Below are 15,891 nucleotides of genomic sequence, written 5' to 3' on the forward strand. Positions count from 1 at the left end.
TCAGATTCCCGAATGACCGAAATCGCGCCCGCGTGATTGTCAATATCTCTCAGATACTGTCACCTCAGTCTCATCCGTGCAGCTGTGATAGTGATGGGTACTCCAGGGTCCTACGTTGGTAGCACTTTAAACACAGGAACAGAAAAAAGATCAGCACTTCAGATCCCCGCCGACGCTGATGACCCCGGAGACCTCACACCGTTGCACATGCAGACTACGACAGGACCAGTTGGCTGATAATTTGCAGTATTGTTATAGACGGGGTGTGTTCTTTCTGTGAGTAAAGTCGAGAAGCTACGGACTGGATACTTATCTACCACAACAGGATCAAACATCCTGCGAGCCAATCTGACCACTATATTTCGGAAACGCCACCAGGGCTGGCTGAAGGCAATGTCAACGATGGGTCATTCGATTACTCCAACCTCTCGCTAGCGGGAGCTACAAGGGTGGGCAGATGGTGGGCTTCTAAAGGCTGAACGACTGTTGCAACGGACGGACAACAGGCAATGCTGATTAAAATGCCAAGATGCAAACTATTGAAGGGTAATACCTGCTTCACCTTGTTGTATTCCGACATCTTCTAAATAGTACTGCAGCGAGAGCGGCCATATATAACGGTATCAGTATCAGAATAGCAATCAGGAAACAGGTTTAGGTGGCTGTACGGGCATGAACGGTGACAGTCTCCACCGATGCTGTACCGCGACGTATAGACGGAACTCCGAGAAGCACCCATGTGGCAGCGCTAGTAATCATTCCGTTCTGCGGAAGCAAGCCGATTTGACACCCGGAGACGCGGCGGATTAGGATCTCTTTCCCTCAGTCTTGGGCTAAGCGCTAAGGGCTAGTACTGGTATCGCAGTGCGTGCGATGAATGATCTTTATCTCCTCCAGCGGAAGCTAATGTCGACCGAGAACATTCTCTGAAACGTTGTTCTGACACCAGAAAAGATGGGAAGCTATGACGCAGCCACTTATCCGAACAGCTCAAACTTTCAAGTTTTACTTACCTAGCTGACCTGAATGGTGCATTTCCGGCTTATCCCGTCCTAGTGCGCTCATCGTTAACCGGGAAACAGTGATGAAATGCCGCAGCTCGTATCAGCCTCCAGATGCGGTTCAATAGATTCTCAAGTTCATTGTTCAGTACCGATATACTGAGTGATGCCCTGGACCTTACTGCCAAGCAACGCTAACGGCGAGGATTCCGGCTTGAGACAAGCGAACGGGATTGCCGCTCAAGTTAGTGGAAACGGGCGCTACCGTAGCGACAAAGAAGCGGATACCGCTGGCGTGGGAATGCCTGCACGTGACCAGCCCTCTGCCCACGCGATAACCCTCTGCCCAGCTCAAGATTTGGTTTCCTCATTTATTCTCCCAAATCCAACCTTTTCAACAACCACCACCATCAGCTCTCCTCCCCCACAACCACTGCCCGTGAGTGCGCGCGTCACTGTTGCCACCGTCCCCGACATCGAGCTCACTACCCCCTCAGCCTTCTCTAACCAACCTCGTTCACCTAGCTACACCAAGGTTCGTTGACGCGTATCGTCCTCCTATTAACGCGCCTTTAATGATGCCGTGTACTTCACAGATGTCCCAGTCGCGTGAAGACTCTGTCTACCTTGCCAAGCTTGCTGAGCAGGCTGAGCGGTACGAGGGTAAGTAGCTTGTACGTGTCGTTGCGAGCAGTAAGCTGACAACCATCACACGTCACCAGAGATGGTTGAGAATATGAAGCGCGTTGCTTCGTCCGACCAGGAGCTCACCGTTGAGGAGCGCAACCTTCTTTCCGTTGCATACAAGAACGTCATTGGTGCCCGCCGTGCATCATGGCGAATTGTCTCCTCCATTGAGCAGAAGGAGGAGTCGAAGGGCAATGAGGCACAGGTTGCTATGATCAAGGGTTACCGGGAGAAGATTGAGAGCGAGCTCGCGAAGATTTGCGAGGATATCCTCGACGTCCTCGAGAAGCACCTCATCCCCTCTGCGGCATCCGGCGAGTCGAAGGTGTTTTACCACAAGATGTTCGTCTTCTTGATTTTCTGATGGCAAGGATGATGGGCTGATGGCCGTGTTTCACAGGATGGGTGACTACCACCGCTACCTTGCCGAGTTCGCGACCGGCGACAAGCGTAAGGAGAGCGCCGACAAGTCTCTCGAGGCTTATAAGGCTGCGTCCGACGTCGCTGTGACTGAGCTCCCGCCAACACACCCTATCCGTTTGGGCCTCGCTCTCAACTTCTCCGTCTTCTACTACGAGATCCTCAACAGCCCCGACCGTGCGTGTCACTTGGCGAAGCAGGCGTTTGACGATGCGATCGCTGAGCTTGACACACTATCGGAGGAGAGCTACAAGGATTCAACCCTCATCATGCAACTCCTCCGCGACAACCTGACGCTCTGGACTTCAGACATGCAGGACTCTGGTTTGTGTTTGTTCAGTGACGTATCGAGGTTAGGAACTCATGATGATCCGCAGATAAGCCCGCTGATGAGAAGCCCTCGGATGAGGCCGACAATGAGGCTTAAGTGCTTCTTTGTCTCTGCCTGAGCGGTTCGTGGTGAACCGGAGGACGCTGTCGGTTGTCACTTTCGTCTCTTTCTCATAGTAATCATCTGCATTCTCCCGCATCTCGTATCATATCGCATCCGTAACGACCGCATATTTCTTCGGGCCGATTCTCCGCCTTGTCGTCCGCGCCGTTCTCTGTTGAGTTTATACTTGATAGTTTAGGGCTGGCTTTGTCGTACAAGGGGATTCGTGAACAAACAAACATCAGAACATCCTTGAAACCCGTCGTTGAGACATGCCGTGCACCATGGTAGGTGCGGTGCAAAGTTCTCGGGTACTTGACCCACAGCGCTCCGACTATGGTCCCGACGTTTACACCCTCGCCTCGTCTTCACTTCGGGGTTGTTTGGTCAAACTGTCTGCTGCGGCATTGCTCCCTTGGGTAACTGGAGGCCGGAATTATTGTGGGGAGCTCCTGCAATTCGACCGCGCGAGTGGTGCCAAGGCTTCGAAGAACGCCAGGTGGCGTTCTGAGATCAATGAAATCTCGCGAAGTCAACCGAGTCGGACATCATGTTTTAGGTTCCCTGAGTTAGCCTTCCCAGCACCGCAGCTGGAGCTCTTAAAGCCTGGCAGACGTCGCGGATGTGCGCTGTACTCTCCTCCCCTTCATTCCAAGGACCAGCAGCGTCGCTGCAGCCCAGCGTTGCCGAATATGAGTGAGTGGGTCCACCGTGCTTCTGCGCTTCTGCAGAGCGCGCTGATGAATGCCGGATCCAGGTTCCTTGGCCATGGGTAGCGCCAGGCGTGAAAGGCTTCAGCAGAAGCTCGCCACGTCTGCTGCTATATCTGCAACTATCGGAGACGAGGAAGACGCCGCACGGAAGGCAGTCATGAACGTCGTGCAGCTGTGGCTGGACCGGCTGCAGCTGGTTAGCGTTCTTGTGAGTGCGCACATAGCCCGTGTCGCGGAGCACGGCCGCTGACCAGTGCCATCGTACATTGCGCGATGCAGACATCATTCTTTGCCGGCATTGACGGAACTCTGCTTTCCTTTACGACCAACTTAATGCACGTTAACGAGCTCAAACCCGCAGACTGGTCGAGTGCCGTCCAAGCCATGAACGCAAGCTTGGCAGGCGCACTCGTCTTCCATGTGTGCGCAGGTAAGTGCGTCATTCATCGAAGAGGAAGCTGTTCACGAGCAAATATGACACATATAGCCGTCGTATCCTTTATCGGATCCTTTGTTCTCATACGCTTCAAGCTCATCGACGCCCGTGGTCACATGCACCCCACCGCCCCACCTACATCCGTGCCGACTACCGAGAAGCCTACAGCCAGTCAGCTGGAGTCTGCGCCTCCGACACTATCACACACGCGCTCCAGCGGCTCCGAGCACCATCATACGGGATTCAGCTCGCCCTTCCTGCAGGCGTCGGAGATGGCACAGGCGGAGTTCCTGCAGGTCTTCCAGGGTCTGTCAAATGCCTGCACACAGGTCGAGGGGCGTGTCTTCATACACCAGGTCCGCCCGTTCTCCTGCTTCCGCGTGTGGAGCACTGCAGACGGCGCTGTCGAGCCTCCGGTGCGCCTCCTCTCGGGATGCCACACGGCCGCGGTCGCGATGTCCGTCGTCGGCTTTGTGCTCGCACTGCTCGGAATCTTGATATTCGCCTGGGTGGCGGTGCCAGTCAGCATCGGAGCGTTTACGAGCGCGTGTCTTGGGACGTGCCTGTTGATGATACTTATGGCGTTGGGATCCTCGTGAAGAGCACCCCGCATATACGACGTGTAATGAATGACATGATACGAAGTGGATATGACACCATCAGAGGAATGAATGCAGACAAGATGAAGATTATGGATACTGTTACATCTAGATGGCAAGCTCTGTGCAGACTGCGTACTAGTTGAAAAGCAGTCTTTTCGGCTGTCAATCAGGAAGTTACAACTAAACAACTCCAGTGGGACTCGAGTTTATGAGCCTCGGCGGGTGCTGTTCAACCCGTGGGAAGTGTACCACGGGGACTCAAATGGGTTAAAAAGACCTACGCACCGTGTGTCAACAGCCCAGCACTACGCTCTTCAAGAGACGGAATATTGCTCCGTTGTGACTCTTGAGCTTGAGTCCCGGACTCCCGAGCGTGGGTTATGACCCTGTAGTGTCTCAAGACAGCAAAAAAAATGCATCCCCGGTGGGACTCGAACCCACAGCCTTCAGATGGTACGTAATCGTAGAAGTCTGACGTCATAACCATTAAACTACGGGGACTTGGTTAAGGTCTACTTTATCGATACTTGATTACCTAGCCATTCGCCCCAATGAGCTTCACTGAAACAGGAAGATTTGCCGCGGGGCAAGAAATGGCGTCGCCGCCCCATACTATCGTCTGTTGTCACAGATGTTCTGGCACTTTGTGGTAAGATTGCTCCATCAATGAGCAAAATAGGGCCTAACCTGCGACTATTGGAACGAAGACCGGTAGCTTTGTGAAATATTAGCCGGGTCTGACCGGTGAGGACCTCGCGGCGAGGCCTCCGCGGGGAGGAAATGAACGAGCGCCATCTATGCGCAAGAGGGACGATCATGTGAACGACGACGAGTTAATTGCGATACTCCACTCACTTAGCCAACCAAGAGCCGATGGCTCGTTCATGTCCCGCTAACTTACGGTCAGAGCGATAAGCATACCTTGGCAAGCAAGGTGGCTCACAAAAACGTGCTTCAAGGCGCGGGCTTCGACGAAGCGCATTGCTCTGTGGGGCCTGCGTACATTGCAGTCATACAGAAGCTCCGCCTGCGGTAGAAGCGCATGGAAGCGTTGAGAACATGCAGCGCTGTGACGTGTTTAATGCTGACTGGACGATGAGAAAAATCAGGAAAGACGACCAGTTTGCGTCGTGAGCATTGTGGCGCAGCACGGCCCACGACGTGGCGACGCGGTTTTACTCTTCATGAGGAACAAATGTCTAGGCCGAAGAAGCGAGTGATGAGACATTTTTACCAATGGAGAAAGACTCCGCTGGAACGCCTTTGACAATCGATTATGTGATCGCACCTGCTTCTTCGAGCTCATGAAATTGGCGTGGGAGGACTGAGCTGTTTGCAGCTAACAAAGGTTGCTCGTGCACTGAATCTGTCCTGGTGAGAAGCACCCTAGTCTGCAGAATGGGTTCCGTAAGTGGCACGCGGCGTGCAATGCAGATTCCGCGAGCAGCATGGTGCTGCGGCCCCTGGGCGACAGGGAGGAGGATAAGGCGCCTTGGCGGGGCGGAGCGGGAGCAGATCGCTGGCACAGCCGATTACAGCGACTGTTTCAGTGTGTTTGCGAAGCAAAACAAAGCCAATCCGACGGAGGCGACTGGATGCGCCGCGCAAGAAGAGGACTGGTTTCTGTATGTCGCCTGGCAGGGGGTTGATCGTTGATGGAGATCTTTAAAAACGACCGATGCCTTTTCGGCAATGTCCTCAGGGTCGCAAAAGGCAAATCTGACCCGGCCAAGTCTCTATGGCCAGCTGGTGCCGTTGGCCCATGCGTGAGAGGCAGTGATAAGGGTCGCGTCGTCGAGGCCGGTCGTCGCTGAACAAAACAAAACAACTCGGGCACACAGAGACGGCGACGCGATGGCGAGACAGAGCTGAAGCTGGCGAGAACGCGCAGGACAACAACGGCCGTCTGGAGACAACACGCAATTGAGACTCGGCGAGATGGGGGACTAGCGCGGGCGCCAGAATTGAAGGTCCGCGGCGTTGGTGAATTTCACACGTCCTGGTGCGGAGGCCCAACCAGCACAAACGAAGGGCGTTGCAGGTCCCGGTGTCCCTCCTGCCTGCTCCTCTGCTTCATCCACACATGCACGCGGGATCTCCCCAGCGAGGCTCCCCGCCGAGCCGTAGCACTCCTGCGCGGAGGGGCCCATCGCGAGCAATGTCCGACAGCCCTCACCTCCAGCAGTCGCCCGCCGAGTTTTCTGGCCGATCAGCCGCGGCTACGTTCACGTCCTGTCTCGACATTGCCGTCGAGGGCGCGATCCCCCTCGAGCAGCTCGAGCCTTCCGCCAACGCAGCCAAAAAAGACAGCACGAAGCCCGTCGGCACCGAGTCAAAGCGTGCTCCCCGCAAGTCCAAGACCGACGCCATTGCGGCCCTCTCGGCCGTCGCGTCCCAGGAGGAATCCAATGAACGCGTATTGAGTGACGAGGCGGGGGTCAGGGTCATACTCAGAGACGGCCCTCCGATTGCAGTTTCACCTTCCCTCGAACTGCCCACCGTCAAGATGCCCAACCCTCGCAATGCACCATCCAAGCCCAAGGAGCGCCCTTTTGGCCTCACCGATTGCCCTACATTTAGGCCAACTCCAGAACAGTTCAAGGACCCCATGGCATATGTCAAGTCCATCGCTGAGAATGCAAAGAGCTACGGTATGTGCAAGATCATCCCGCCTCTGGGATGGTCCATGCCATTTGTGACTGATACAGAGGTAAGCCATCACCTTCTCTTCATATACCCATGCAATGTTCATTCTAACGGCCTCTGCGCCACAGAACTTTCGCTTCAAGACACGCCTTCAACGTTTAAACTCCATCGAAGCCTCATCCCGCGCCAAAGTCAATTTTTTGGAGCAGCTCTACCGTTTCCATAAGCAACAGGGTAACCCGCGGGTGTCGGTGCCTACGATCAACCACAAGCCGCTGGATCTCTGGTTGCTGCGCAAGGAGGTTCACAGACTGGGGGGGTACGAGCAGGTGTGTATTCGTCTCGCCTCTTCCCGTTTTGCCGCTAACTTTGTATCGCCCCTATCAGGTGACAAAGAATAGGAAGTGGACAGATCTCGGTCGGCTATTAGGATATGGCGGCGTGCCCGGACTAGCGACTCAATTGAAGAACTCGTACGCCCGCGTCATCCTGCCCTACGAGCACTTCTGCGACCATGTGCGCAACTCGCCGAATCTGTCTCCCACCAAACAGCACGATCCGAATCTGAAGACGCACATGAACATTCAGACCGCGGGGAAGACCGCTCGTTCGAGCGTCGAGCGCGACAACGACAGCCCACCGCCGAGCCCCCTCTCCACCTCGTCCAGTGACTTGTCCGACTTGCCTGATGAGTCCGATACTCGTCTGCGGCGCAGCGCACGTCAGACACAGGACCAGCCGACACGTAAGCTACTTCACTATCCGCTAGTTATAGTCGTCTAATCCTTTCCATAGCACTTCGTCAGCGGGCGCCGGCCACAAACGGTGACGGCGACCGCCAAACCCCCACTGAGGTGCGCTACTCCGATTCTCCTATCGTGAGGTGGGCACTAAGTACCTCGAAGCCTCACTGCGAGGTGTGCCAGAAGAAGGACCGAGGCGAGGAGATGCTCTTGTGCGATGGCTGCGATTGTGGTCTGTGCCTCACTTGCCCTGTTACCTCACTATATGCGGTGCCTAACGACGCTGAACAGGCTTCCACACATTCTGTCTCGATCCCCCGCTCCAGACTATTCCGAGGGGCCAGTGGTTCTGCCACACTTGTCTGTTCGGTACTGGTGGCGACTTCGGGTTCGATGAAGGCGAGGAACACAGTTTGTCGAGCTTCCAGGCGCGCGACCTCGAGTTCCGCAAGCTCTGGTTCACGTCCCACCCGCCATCTGACTCTGATGGCGATCGCGAGCGTATCTACGACAACGATTCCAACTACCGCTCGAATGCGCCAGACCCTGCGGTCAACCGCTTTGGAGACGTCGTTGTCTCGGAGACGGACGTCGAACGCGAGTTCTGGAGACTTGTTCAGTCGCCCAACGAGACTGTCGAAGTGGAATATGGTGCTGATGTCCACTCGACCACGCATGGCAGGTGAGTCACTCGTAAAATGTATTCATTGCGCGGGTGGCTAACGGAGGCTCGTTATCAGCGCAATGCCGACTTCAGAGACCTATCCGCTGAATACTTACTCCAAAGACCCGTGGAATCTGAACAATATCCCCATTCTTCCTGAGTCCCTACTCCGCTATATCAAATCAGATATTTCTGGCATGACTGTGCCTTGGACATACGTCGGCATGGTCTTCTCAACCTTCTGTTGGCACAATGAGGCGGGTAATCGATTGTGTGTGTATGCGCCACGTTGACTTACGGCGCATATATAGGATCACTACACGTATAGCATCAACTATAGTGAGCTCTTTTGCCTTTGCTCCGGGAGCTGACAGCTTATTGTTCGCAGTGCACTGGGGCGAGACAAAGACGTGGTATAGTATCCCAGGAGATGACGCGGAGAAATTCGAAGCAGCCATCCGGAAGGAAGCCCCTGATCTCTTCGAAGCACAGCCCGACCTGCTCTTCCAGCTCGTCACTCTCATGAACCCGGAGCGGCTCAGGGAAGCCGGGGTAGAGGTGTATGCCTGCAATCAGCGCGCGGGCGAGTTCGTGGTCACCTTCCCCAAGGCGTACCATGCGGGATTCAATCACGGAGTAAGTGCACGCTGCACAGACTCCCACGCCGACGGAGTGGAAAGTTCGCATTTGACTGATGCTCCTCTCAGTTCAACTTCAACGAAGCTGTCAATTTCGCGCTTCCGGATTGGCTCTCGCTCGGCCTGGGTTGCGTGAAGCGCTACCAAGAACACCGGAAGCATCCCGTATTCTCTCATGACGAGCTGATCATCTCCATCACGCAACAGTCTCAGGCTATCAAAACCGCCATTTGGTAGGCCACCCTATGCATACCATGCAGAGTCAGCGCTGACTAGGAAATTTGTAGGCTCAATGACAGTTTGCAGGAGATGGTTGAGCGCGAGCTGAGCGCCCGCCAGCGCGCACGCGCTATGGACATAGGCGAGATACTCGAGGAGTTTGACCGCCCAGAAGAACAGTACCAGTGCAAGATTTGCAAATGCTTCTGTTACCTCTCGCAGATTGCCTGCAGCTGCACAGCCAAGGTTGTTTGCATCGACCACGCAGACAAGCTATGCAAGTGCCCAAAGACGAGCCAGGTGCTCCGCAAGCGCTTCAGCGACTCTTATCTCCAGGACACCCAGTACGCTGTCGCTGAGCGCGCGGGCATCCCTGGGGGTTGGGAGGCCAAGTTCGAGACGCTCCTCAATGAGAGCGCACGTCCATCTCTACGCACGATGCGGGCATTGCTAGCTGAAGGCGATCGTATCAGCTACCCACTTAAGCAGCTTCACCATCTTCGCAAGTGTGTGACTCGGGCCAATGAGTGGGTCGACGCAGCGAACTCGTTCCTCGTGCGCAAGCCCAATCGCAAGCACCTTTCTCGCAAGGTCCGCGGCAAGCGCGACGGCTCGTCGAGTCTCGATGACGTACTGGACAAGCCTGACCGCTCGCTTGCCGATCTCTACGCCCTCCTGCGCGAGGTCCGGGACCTCGGCTTCGACTCACCCGAGATCGCACAGCTCCAGCAGTTGGCCAAGGACGCCGAAGACACTAAGTTGAAGGCGCGGCAGCTCCTCGAGACGGTCTCGCACACGCGCGACCGCGACGCATTTATCCGCGACTGCGAGGAACTCATGACCAAGGGCAACACGTTGAACGTGCAGGTCGACGAACTGACTGAAATAGAGAAGATCGTGTTCCGCGAGCAGCTGCTCAAGGAGCTCGACCAGGAGAACCACGAGCAGTTCACACTCGAGGACGTTCGCCGGTACATCAACCGTGCGCGTGCGTGCGCACTGCCTGCAGATAATCGACACATGAAGAGCCTTGAGAACAAGCTGCGCTTGGGTACTGCCTGGGAAGATCGCGTCAAGGCGGTCCTGGACAAGCCGCATCGTGCGCTCCAGGAGCTCGAGGAGGCGGCCAAGATCCCGGTCGGTGTGCCCATCGACCCCAATCTACTCGAGATGCTCAAGCAGACGAGCATGCGTGGTCGCGACATCGAGCGACAGATCACAACGTGGCTGTCGGGCGAGCCGGCGATGCAGAAGCCGCGCGTGCAGGAGGTCGTCAAGATGGTGGCCCGTGCCGAGAAGGAGTTCGATATTCCCGTCGTGCGCGACATGCGGCGTACGGTCGATTTTGCGGTCGATTTGGAGACGCGATGCGACGCGGTGCTCAAGAACCGCTATCAGCACACGGAAGAAAACGACCTCTTCCAGACGATGCGTCGGTGGAAGAATTACGCAAAGGAGCATCTCAGTATCTTTACGCTGCCGAACTTCGAGCGCCTCGACAAGCAGCTGACACTTCATTTCCGCTGGCTCGAGGGTCTTCCTTGGTTCTGCCGCTCGCATATGGCGCCGCATGGCAAGGCTATTCTCGATGACGTTGTCGAGTCGACACGTCCAGAGGACGACCAACCGCCGCAGGACGAGTATTTCACTTGTATCTGCACCAACCCCGTTCGCCCGCCGGCACCTGGCCAGACATCTGACGCAGTGCAATGTGACCACTGCTTCGCGCGTTTCCACGGTGTCTGCGCCGCGAACGGCGGCTCGTGTCCCTTCTGCGACCACCAACACTGGAACGGCACTATCCGCAAGGAGCGTAGCTGGCACTTCTGTTATCTGCCAACGATGATGATGCACGCGCCCGAGATAACTAAGAACTACTCTGAGGACTGGAAGCAGCTCGAGATCATCGTCCACCGCGTCGAGCGGCTCGTCGGCGTCATCGGTCAGTTCCTCGCGTACGTCGGCCAGCCGGGCAATCAGCGCGCCGACTACATCCCCCAGGTACGCCACTTCATGCGCAAACTGTACAAGATACAGTTCGCTGTCAGCCCGAATCCGGAGACGTCTTATGGGCTCGACCTCGCGGGCCTCCATCGTGTGCTCGCTGGTCAGCCCGCGCCTGTGCGCATGAAGAAGCGTAGGCGGCCGAAGTTTACGTTCGGACAGGACATCGACAAGGATTGGGTCGACGGCACGCGATGCATCTGCAGAGGCAGGACGGCGTATCTGCTTAACTATCCGACAGTCGAATGCGAGGTCTGCAACAAGACATACCATGGTGGCTGTGTCTTCTTCCCAGTTGATCCCACGCCAGGAGGCAACAACAGGTTCATGTGCCCGCTCTGCTGCCTGCGCAAGAACCGAACATATCCATATTCAGAAGTTCGCGTCAAGCATCACGGTATGTATCACACTGCCTTTTGAAGTTTAGACCGGCACTTAGTAGTTTCTTCCCGCGCAGAGAACCAAGATCCGGACGCATACGTCGACACCAAGGAGATGCTCGACACGTTCAGCAAGGAGATCATCTACATGAAGCTTCCCCCTCCATACACGCAGACCTTGTTCGTCGAACTCATACGGTTCACACCCGGACAGCCGGACAGCATTGCAGGACCGCCGACGAATGGTATTACCGTGCCTGGACGAAATGCTGGAACACCAGTCTCGTCACATCCACCCTACCAGAATGGTAGCTCTCCACACCATCGAGCTCCCTCACGTGGCGGCGCGTCGAGTTCTACGGTATCACAGCGCCCGCCGTCGCCACCGGTCCCGTACGAGCGCACTGCGAGTGGAGGTCCTCACAGTGTTCCGCCCCCACCTCCTTGGTCTGCCGGTGGCAGAGGTGGTGGCTCAAGTCGATGGAGCAATGCTGCGGCGACTGCGCCTCCTCCAACAGCCCGTAGCCACCCACCGGAGGCGGGCTCGCCGTTGAACTCCCCGCCGCTGGCGTCGAGGAAGCGCAAACATCCTGACGAAAGCCCGGGAGGCAATTTGTCGGTCTCCATACCATCTCCAACTATGCAACAGCCCTCTCCTAAGCGACGTCCGACCATGCAATCCCCTATGACCAGTATGCAAGCCCCAGTGAGCCATGGGACAACTCAGTCCCCTGTGACGCACACCCCCACGCACCCACCTCAGCCCATACATCCTCCCCTTATGCACTCAAGCGGCTCATCACATATACCCCCATCTATGCCTAGCGTCCGTGCTCCGCCACCGCAAGCAGCGCCGCAGGTACACCAGCCCGTCCATGCGGCCCCCATGCAATCGATGCATGTGTCGCCACCGATACCAGCCCCTCTGCACCAGGCAATTCACAACGGCGCCATGCATTCGCCAGTCCAGCCGATGCAGACCCCGCCGATGCAGTCCAGCCGCCCGAGCCAGGGTTTGTCTCCGTCGCTCGCGATGATGCTCTCCCCGACGCCGAACGACGTCGTGCTGTCTCCGCCACGGCAGCAACAACAGCCGCCTGCGCCTCCACCTCAACAGGTCCGGCAGGCGATACCCTCGCATGTCTCGCCGCACGGTATGCCTCAGATCCAGTCGCTCCCGCAGATGTTCCCACAGATAGATCAGATGCAGATTCCGAGACATTCGGTGCGTGTTAGGTTGCTTGATCATTCTGTGAACACCACGTTTACTAACATGAGAACAGATGGGTCGTAGTGCGTTTGACCGATATGTCGTTGGTCCTCCACCGCGGTCACCGACGGACAGGCGTGGCCCATAAAGATACGAATAGTGGTCTGTTGCTCAACACTTCTTATTCTGCTCCTCTGTTTCCATTTTATATTCCGCAATATTCGTGTATGGTTTTCCTCGTCCTTCGTGTATCGATTCCGCTTTTCTTGTCGCTCATTGCTCTCTTCGGTGTTATTGTGTATCGTATAATATTCGTGCGAAATATCGTTTCAATGCAGGCAGCCCCGGGGAGACAAAAAAACTGCGATGGATATAAATTATGAACTAGATGGATTAGATGCTCTGCGTGTTTGTCCAAGGTATTGAGTTGGTGTCTACCGAATGTAACCGTCCTATAAGATGCGAGAAAACCAGATATGCGATTGACAAGGACTACCGTCCGATCATGAGCTTGTATGTACCCCATCCCGCAATTACTGCAAATGCGGCGAGGACGCCGACAATAGAACCGAACCATATATATGACTACCGAAACCATGATCAGCTACGTCAGTGAAAACGGAGCTTGCTAAGTGAACGCACCGTCATGTCATCCTGACCGGGCACATGCACGTTCATTCCCCAGAGACCGGTCACCAAGTTCATGGGAATGAGCACCGTACCGAGCGCAGTCAGCTTCGACAAGACATCGTTGATCTGGTTGTTGGCGTCCGTCATCTCGATCGAGATCTGGGCGAGGTAGTTGCTGTGCGACCGCGACAAGATCTTCTCGTAATGATTCAGGTTCTGCGTCATCGTAATCAGGTGATCTTGGATATCCGAGAGGTAGAGTCCCTGACAAACGATACATTCAGCTCGTAAGAAAGCAGAGGAACTGGAAGTAGCTAACGATGTCCGACGTTGGCGCGACGCGCCAATTTTCATTACACCGCTTCGCAAGGCCCTTCACGACGTCCGCTTTGTTGCCCATTAGTCGCAGAAGACCCATGACCTTCTTGCGGCAGGTCCCTATCCTCCGTAACATGTCGCTCTGCTCCGCCTCTTTGAGGATCAGCACGAGCTCGTCAATACTGTCGACCTCATACTCGATTCCCTGAATGAGCGGACCGAAGGCATCCGTGATATCATCGATGAGGGCATAGGATATCCAGTCGGATGTCACGCTGATGTAGTCCTTAAGCTGCTTGATGCGGCGGCGGACATTCTGGGGGTGAGGCGTTGGACGGAAGTGAAACTAGAAAACAACGTCACAATAGTCAGATAAGAGGAGAGTGATGGGTGACATACTGAGAGAATGCCTTCCCTGAAGACGATGATGTACATATTCAACGGTTCGAGATATGTCGGACTGAGGTTGTCTTGCTCAAAACTGCGGAAACATACGAAGTAGTAATTCCTGAAGAGCTCAATCTTCTCGCGAGTTTCCTCCATCTGAATATCTTCAGTGGTCAGCGGATGTATGCTAAATACCTATTAAGCACCGTCAGTGCGCACTCACACGGCGAAATTGTCTGACGGACCTTGCTGAGCAGCTTCATCTCCTCATCTGTCGGTGATTGTACATCCAACCACCACGTGTTCCCATCCACATTCGACATCCCTGGTCCATTCATGGTATTCGTCCGATTTCGTAACTCGTTACCCGCCATTTTTGAAAGCCCAGATGGATGTACAGGGGGATGCGATGAAGGATTCGGTGACATGACGCCTCCCGGTCTATGCGACACACCATTTCCATGGAAACCCATGCTGGTTCCAGGCCGCGAGATATTCCCTCCTTCCGGGCGAATTTCCGAGTTATTCAGGCCTGTGAACAAGTCCTCGAACGTCTGGTCTTCTGCAGGCAGCTCGCTGAGGCTCCGCGCGTGGATTGTGGCTGACAGAGCATTCGAGTAGAATGAGAAGCGATATGGTCTATCGTGACCCGAGCCGCCGGTATGCTGCCTTCCGAAGTCGGGCGCATTGGTGGCGGGAAGGTTGTCATAGGAGGGAACGGCGCTGAGAATCTGACCTCCACCGCTAAGTGACGGTCGATAGCTCAAAGCGGGTGGTGGTCCGCCTGCGTTGTGCTCAAAAAGTGCCATTTTTGCACGGCGTGGGCCGGGTTTGCTTTGGCTGAGTTTGCGCTGCCGTGCTCTGGGAGCAGGCATGGGCATGGCGAAGTCCCCAATGCCGTTCGAGCCATCTTGCTGCAGGACGGTGCTGGCTGTCGTCTGACTGCTGGACAGCGGGCCTTCTGGCGGACTCGGGGATGTAGGAGAGTGAATGCCTAGGCGAGTTTTCTCCTCACGCGCATACGACTCGAGGAGCGAAAAGTCGTACTGCTGCTGCTCTGTAAGAGTACTCGCCTGATACATGGGCAGACCTCCCGTGTCATCCTGCTCGCGCTCCGGTCCGACAATCGAAACGAGTAGAGATGGTTCATGGCCGGCACTAAGATGGTTTAGCTGCGTCTCCGGCCCTGGACCTGTGTGCTGGAAGGTGTCTGGCGCTTCATCTTGCTCGCCATGAACGTGCGCCACGCCTTTGGCCAGTGTCAGGTCTTGCTCTTCCTGCCTCGAAAGCGCGGAGAAGATGGTATCCTCGCGCTCCCCTGATGGTCGTGGGATGGGCGGGGGAGTGATGGCTGAGGGCGACACACCGATGGTGTTGCTTCGTGCTCGCGAGAGGTGCATGGCCATGTCAGCATCCATTGCACGCTGCCGTTCTCTGACATCTGGGTCGTTGAAGTTGAATGACCGGTTCAAGGTCGGCGACATCCGTGCTCGCGGGATGAGGTCGTCATCGGCAGCACTATTTCGAGTTCGCACAGGCGAGTGCGAATGCTCAGAATTGCCTCGGATTGTCTTAGGGGATGACGAGAGGGTGCCAGAAAGGACAGAGGAATTGTCCGGGGGAGAAGCCATGGCTGGGATGGCTTAGAGCGTCGATGCCAACGCGCGGGGAGTCGTCAATGATAACAAAGTCAACGATGACTTCGGCAAATGAGAACAAATATGTTCAGCAGTGCTTCCAAAGGGCTGAATGGGTCTTCT

At 55.6% G+C, this 15,891-nt stretch overlaps 5 protein-coding genes and 1 non-coding gene across 6 annotated transcripts; 3 read left to right on the forward strand and 3 right to left on the reverse strand.

Annotated features, from left to right (window-relative positions):
• Positions 1-190: 190 nt before the first annotated feature.
• Positions 191-813, reverse strand: PHACADRAFT_250463 (uncharacterized protein). The gene has a single exon (XM_007392251.1). The coding sequence runs from the start codon at positions 578-580 to the stop codon at positions 416-418; it is 165 nt and encodes a 54-aa protein (XP_007392313.1). The 5' UTR covers positions 581-813; the 3' UTR covers positions 191-415.
• Positions 814-1,399: 586 nt separating this feature from the next.
• PHACADRAFT_250466 (uncharacterized protein) lies at positions 1,400-2,786 on the forward strand. Its single transcript, XM_007392252.1, has 6 exons — positions 1,400-1,440; positions 1,499-1,536; positions 1,598-1,664; positions 1,724-2,030; positions 2,089-2,432; positions 2,486-2,786. Exons 3-6 carry the CDS (start codon positions 1,598-1,600, stop codon positions 2,533-2,535), a joined length of 768 nt encoding a protein of 255 aa, XP_007392314.1. The 5' UTR covers positions 1,400-1,440; positions 1,499-1,536; the 3' UTR covers positions 2,536-2,786.
• A 170-nt stretch (positions 2,787-2,956) lies between these two features.
• On the forward strand, positions 2,957-4,332 carry PHACADRAFT_250469 (uncharacterized protein). Its single transcript, XM_007392253.1, has 4 exons — positions 2,957-3,237; positions 3,299-3,462; positions 3,534-3,684; positions 3,742-4,332. Exons 2-4 carry the CDS (start codon positions 3,412-3,414, stop codon positions 4,287-4,289), a joined length of 750 nt encoding a protein of 249 aa, XP_007392315.1. The 5' UTR covers positions 2,957-3,237; positions 3,299-3,411; the 3' UTR covers positions 4,290-4,332.
• A 376-nt stretch (positions 4,333-4,708) lies between these two features.
• PHACADRAFT_t32 lies at positions 4,709-4,793 on the reverse strand. The gene has a single exon. It is a non-coding gene; the product is annotated as a tRNA-Arg (tRNA).
• A 1,657-nt stretch (positions 4,794-6,450) lies between these two features.
• PHACADRAFT_181728 (uncharacterized protein) lies at positions 6,451-13,395 on the forward strand (the record flags this gene model as incomplete). Its single annotated transcript, XM_007392254.1, has 11 exons — positions 6,451-7,002; positions 7,067-7,267; positions 7,326-7,683; positions 7,734-7,913; positions 7,973-8,363; positions 8,422-8,616; positions 8,657-8,981; positions 9,053-9,216; positions 9,271-11,603; positions 11,664-12,811; positions 12,870-13,395. The coding sequence occupies 11 exons, from the start codon at positions 6,451-6,453 to the stop codon at positions 12,942-12,944; spliced, it is 5,922 nt and encodes a 1,973-aa protein (XP_007392316.1). The 3' UTR covers positions 12,945-13,395.
• On the reverse strand, positions 13,289-15,762 carry PHACADRAFT_192137 (uncharacterized protein; the record flags this gene model as incomplete). The annotated part of the gene is made up of 5 exons (XM_007392255.1): positions 13,289-13,381; positions 13,439-13,690; positions 13,746-14,090; positions 14,144-14,326; positions 14,377-15,762. 5 exons carry the CDS (start codon positions 15,760-15,762, stop codon positions 13,289-13,291), a joined length of 2,259 nt encoding a protein of 752 aa, XP_007392317.1.
• Positions 15,763-15,891: the final 129 nt, after the last annotated feature.

This window comes from Phanerochaete carnosa (genome assembly GCF_000300595.1).
Source record: "Phanerochaete carnosa HHB-10118-sp unplaced genomic scaffold PHACAscaffold_2, whole genome shotgun sequence".
Taxonomy (NCBI): Eukaryota; Fungi; Basidiomycota; class Agaricomycetes; order Polyporales; family Phanerochaetaceae; genus Phanerochaete; species Phanerochaete carnosa.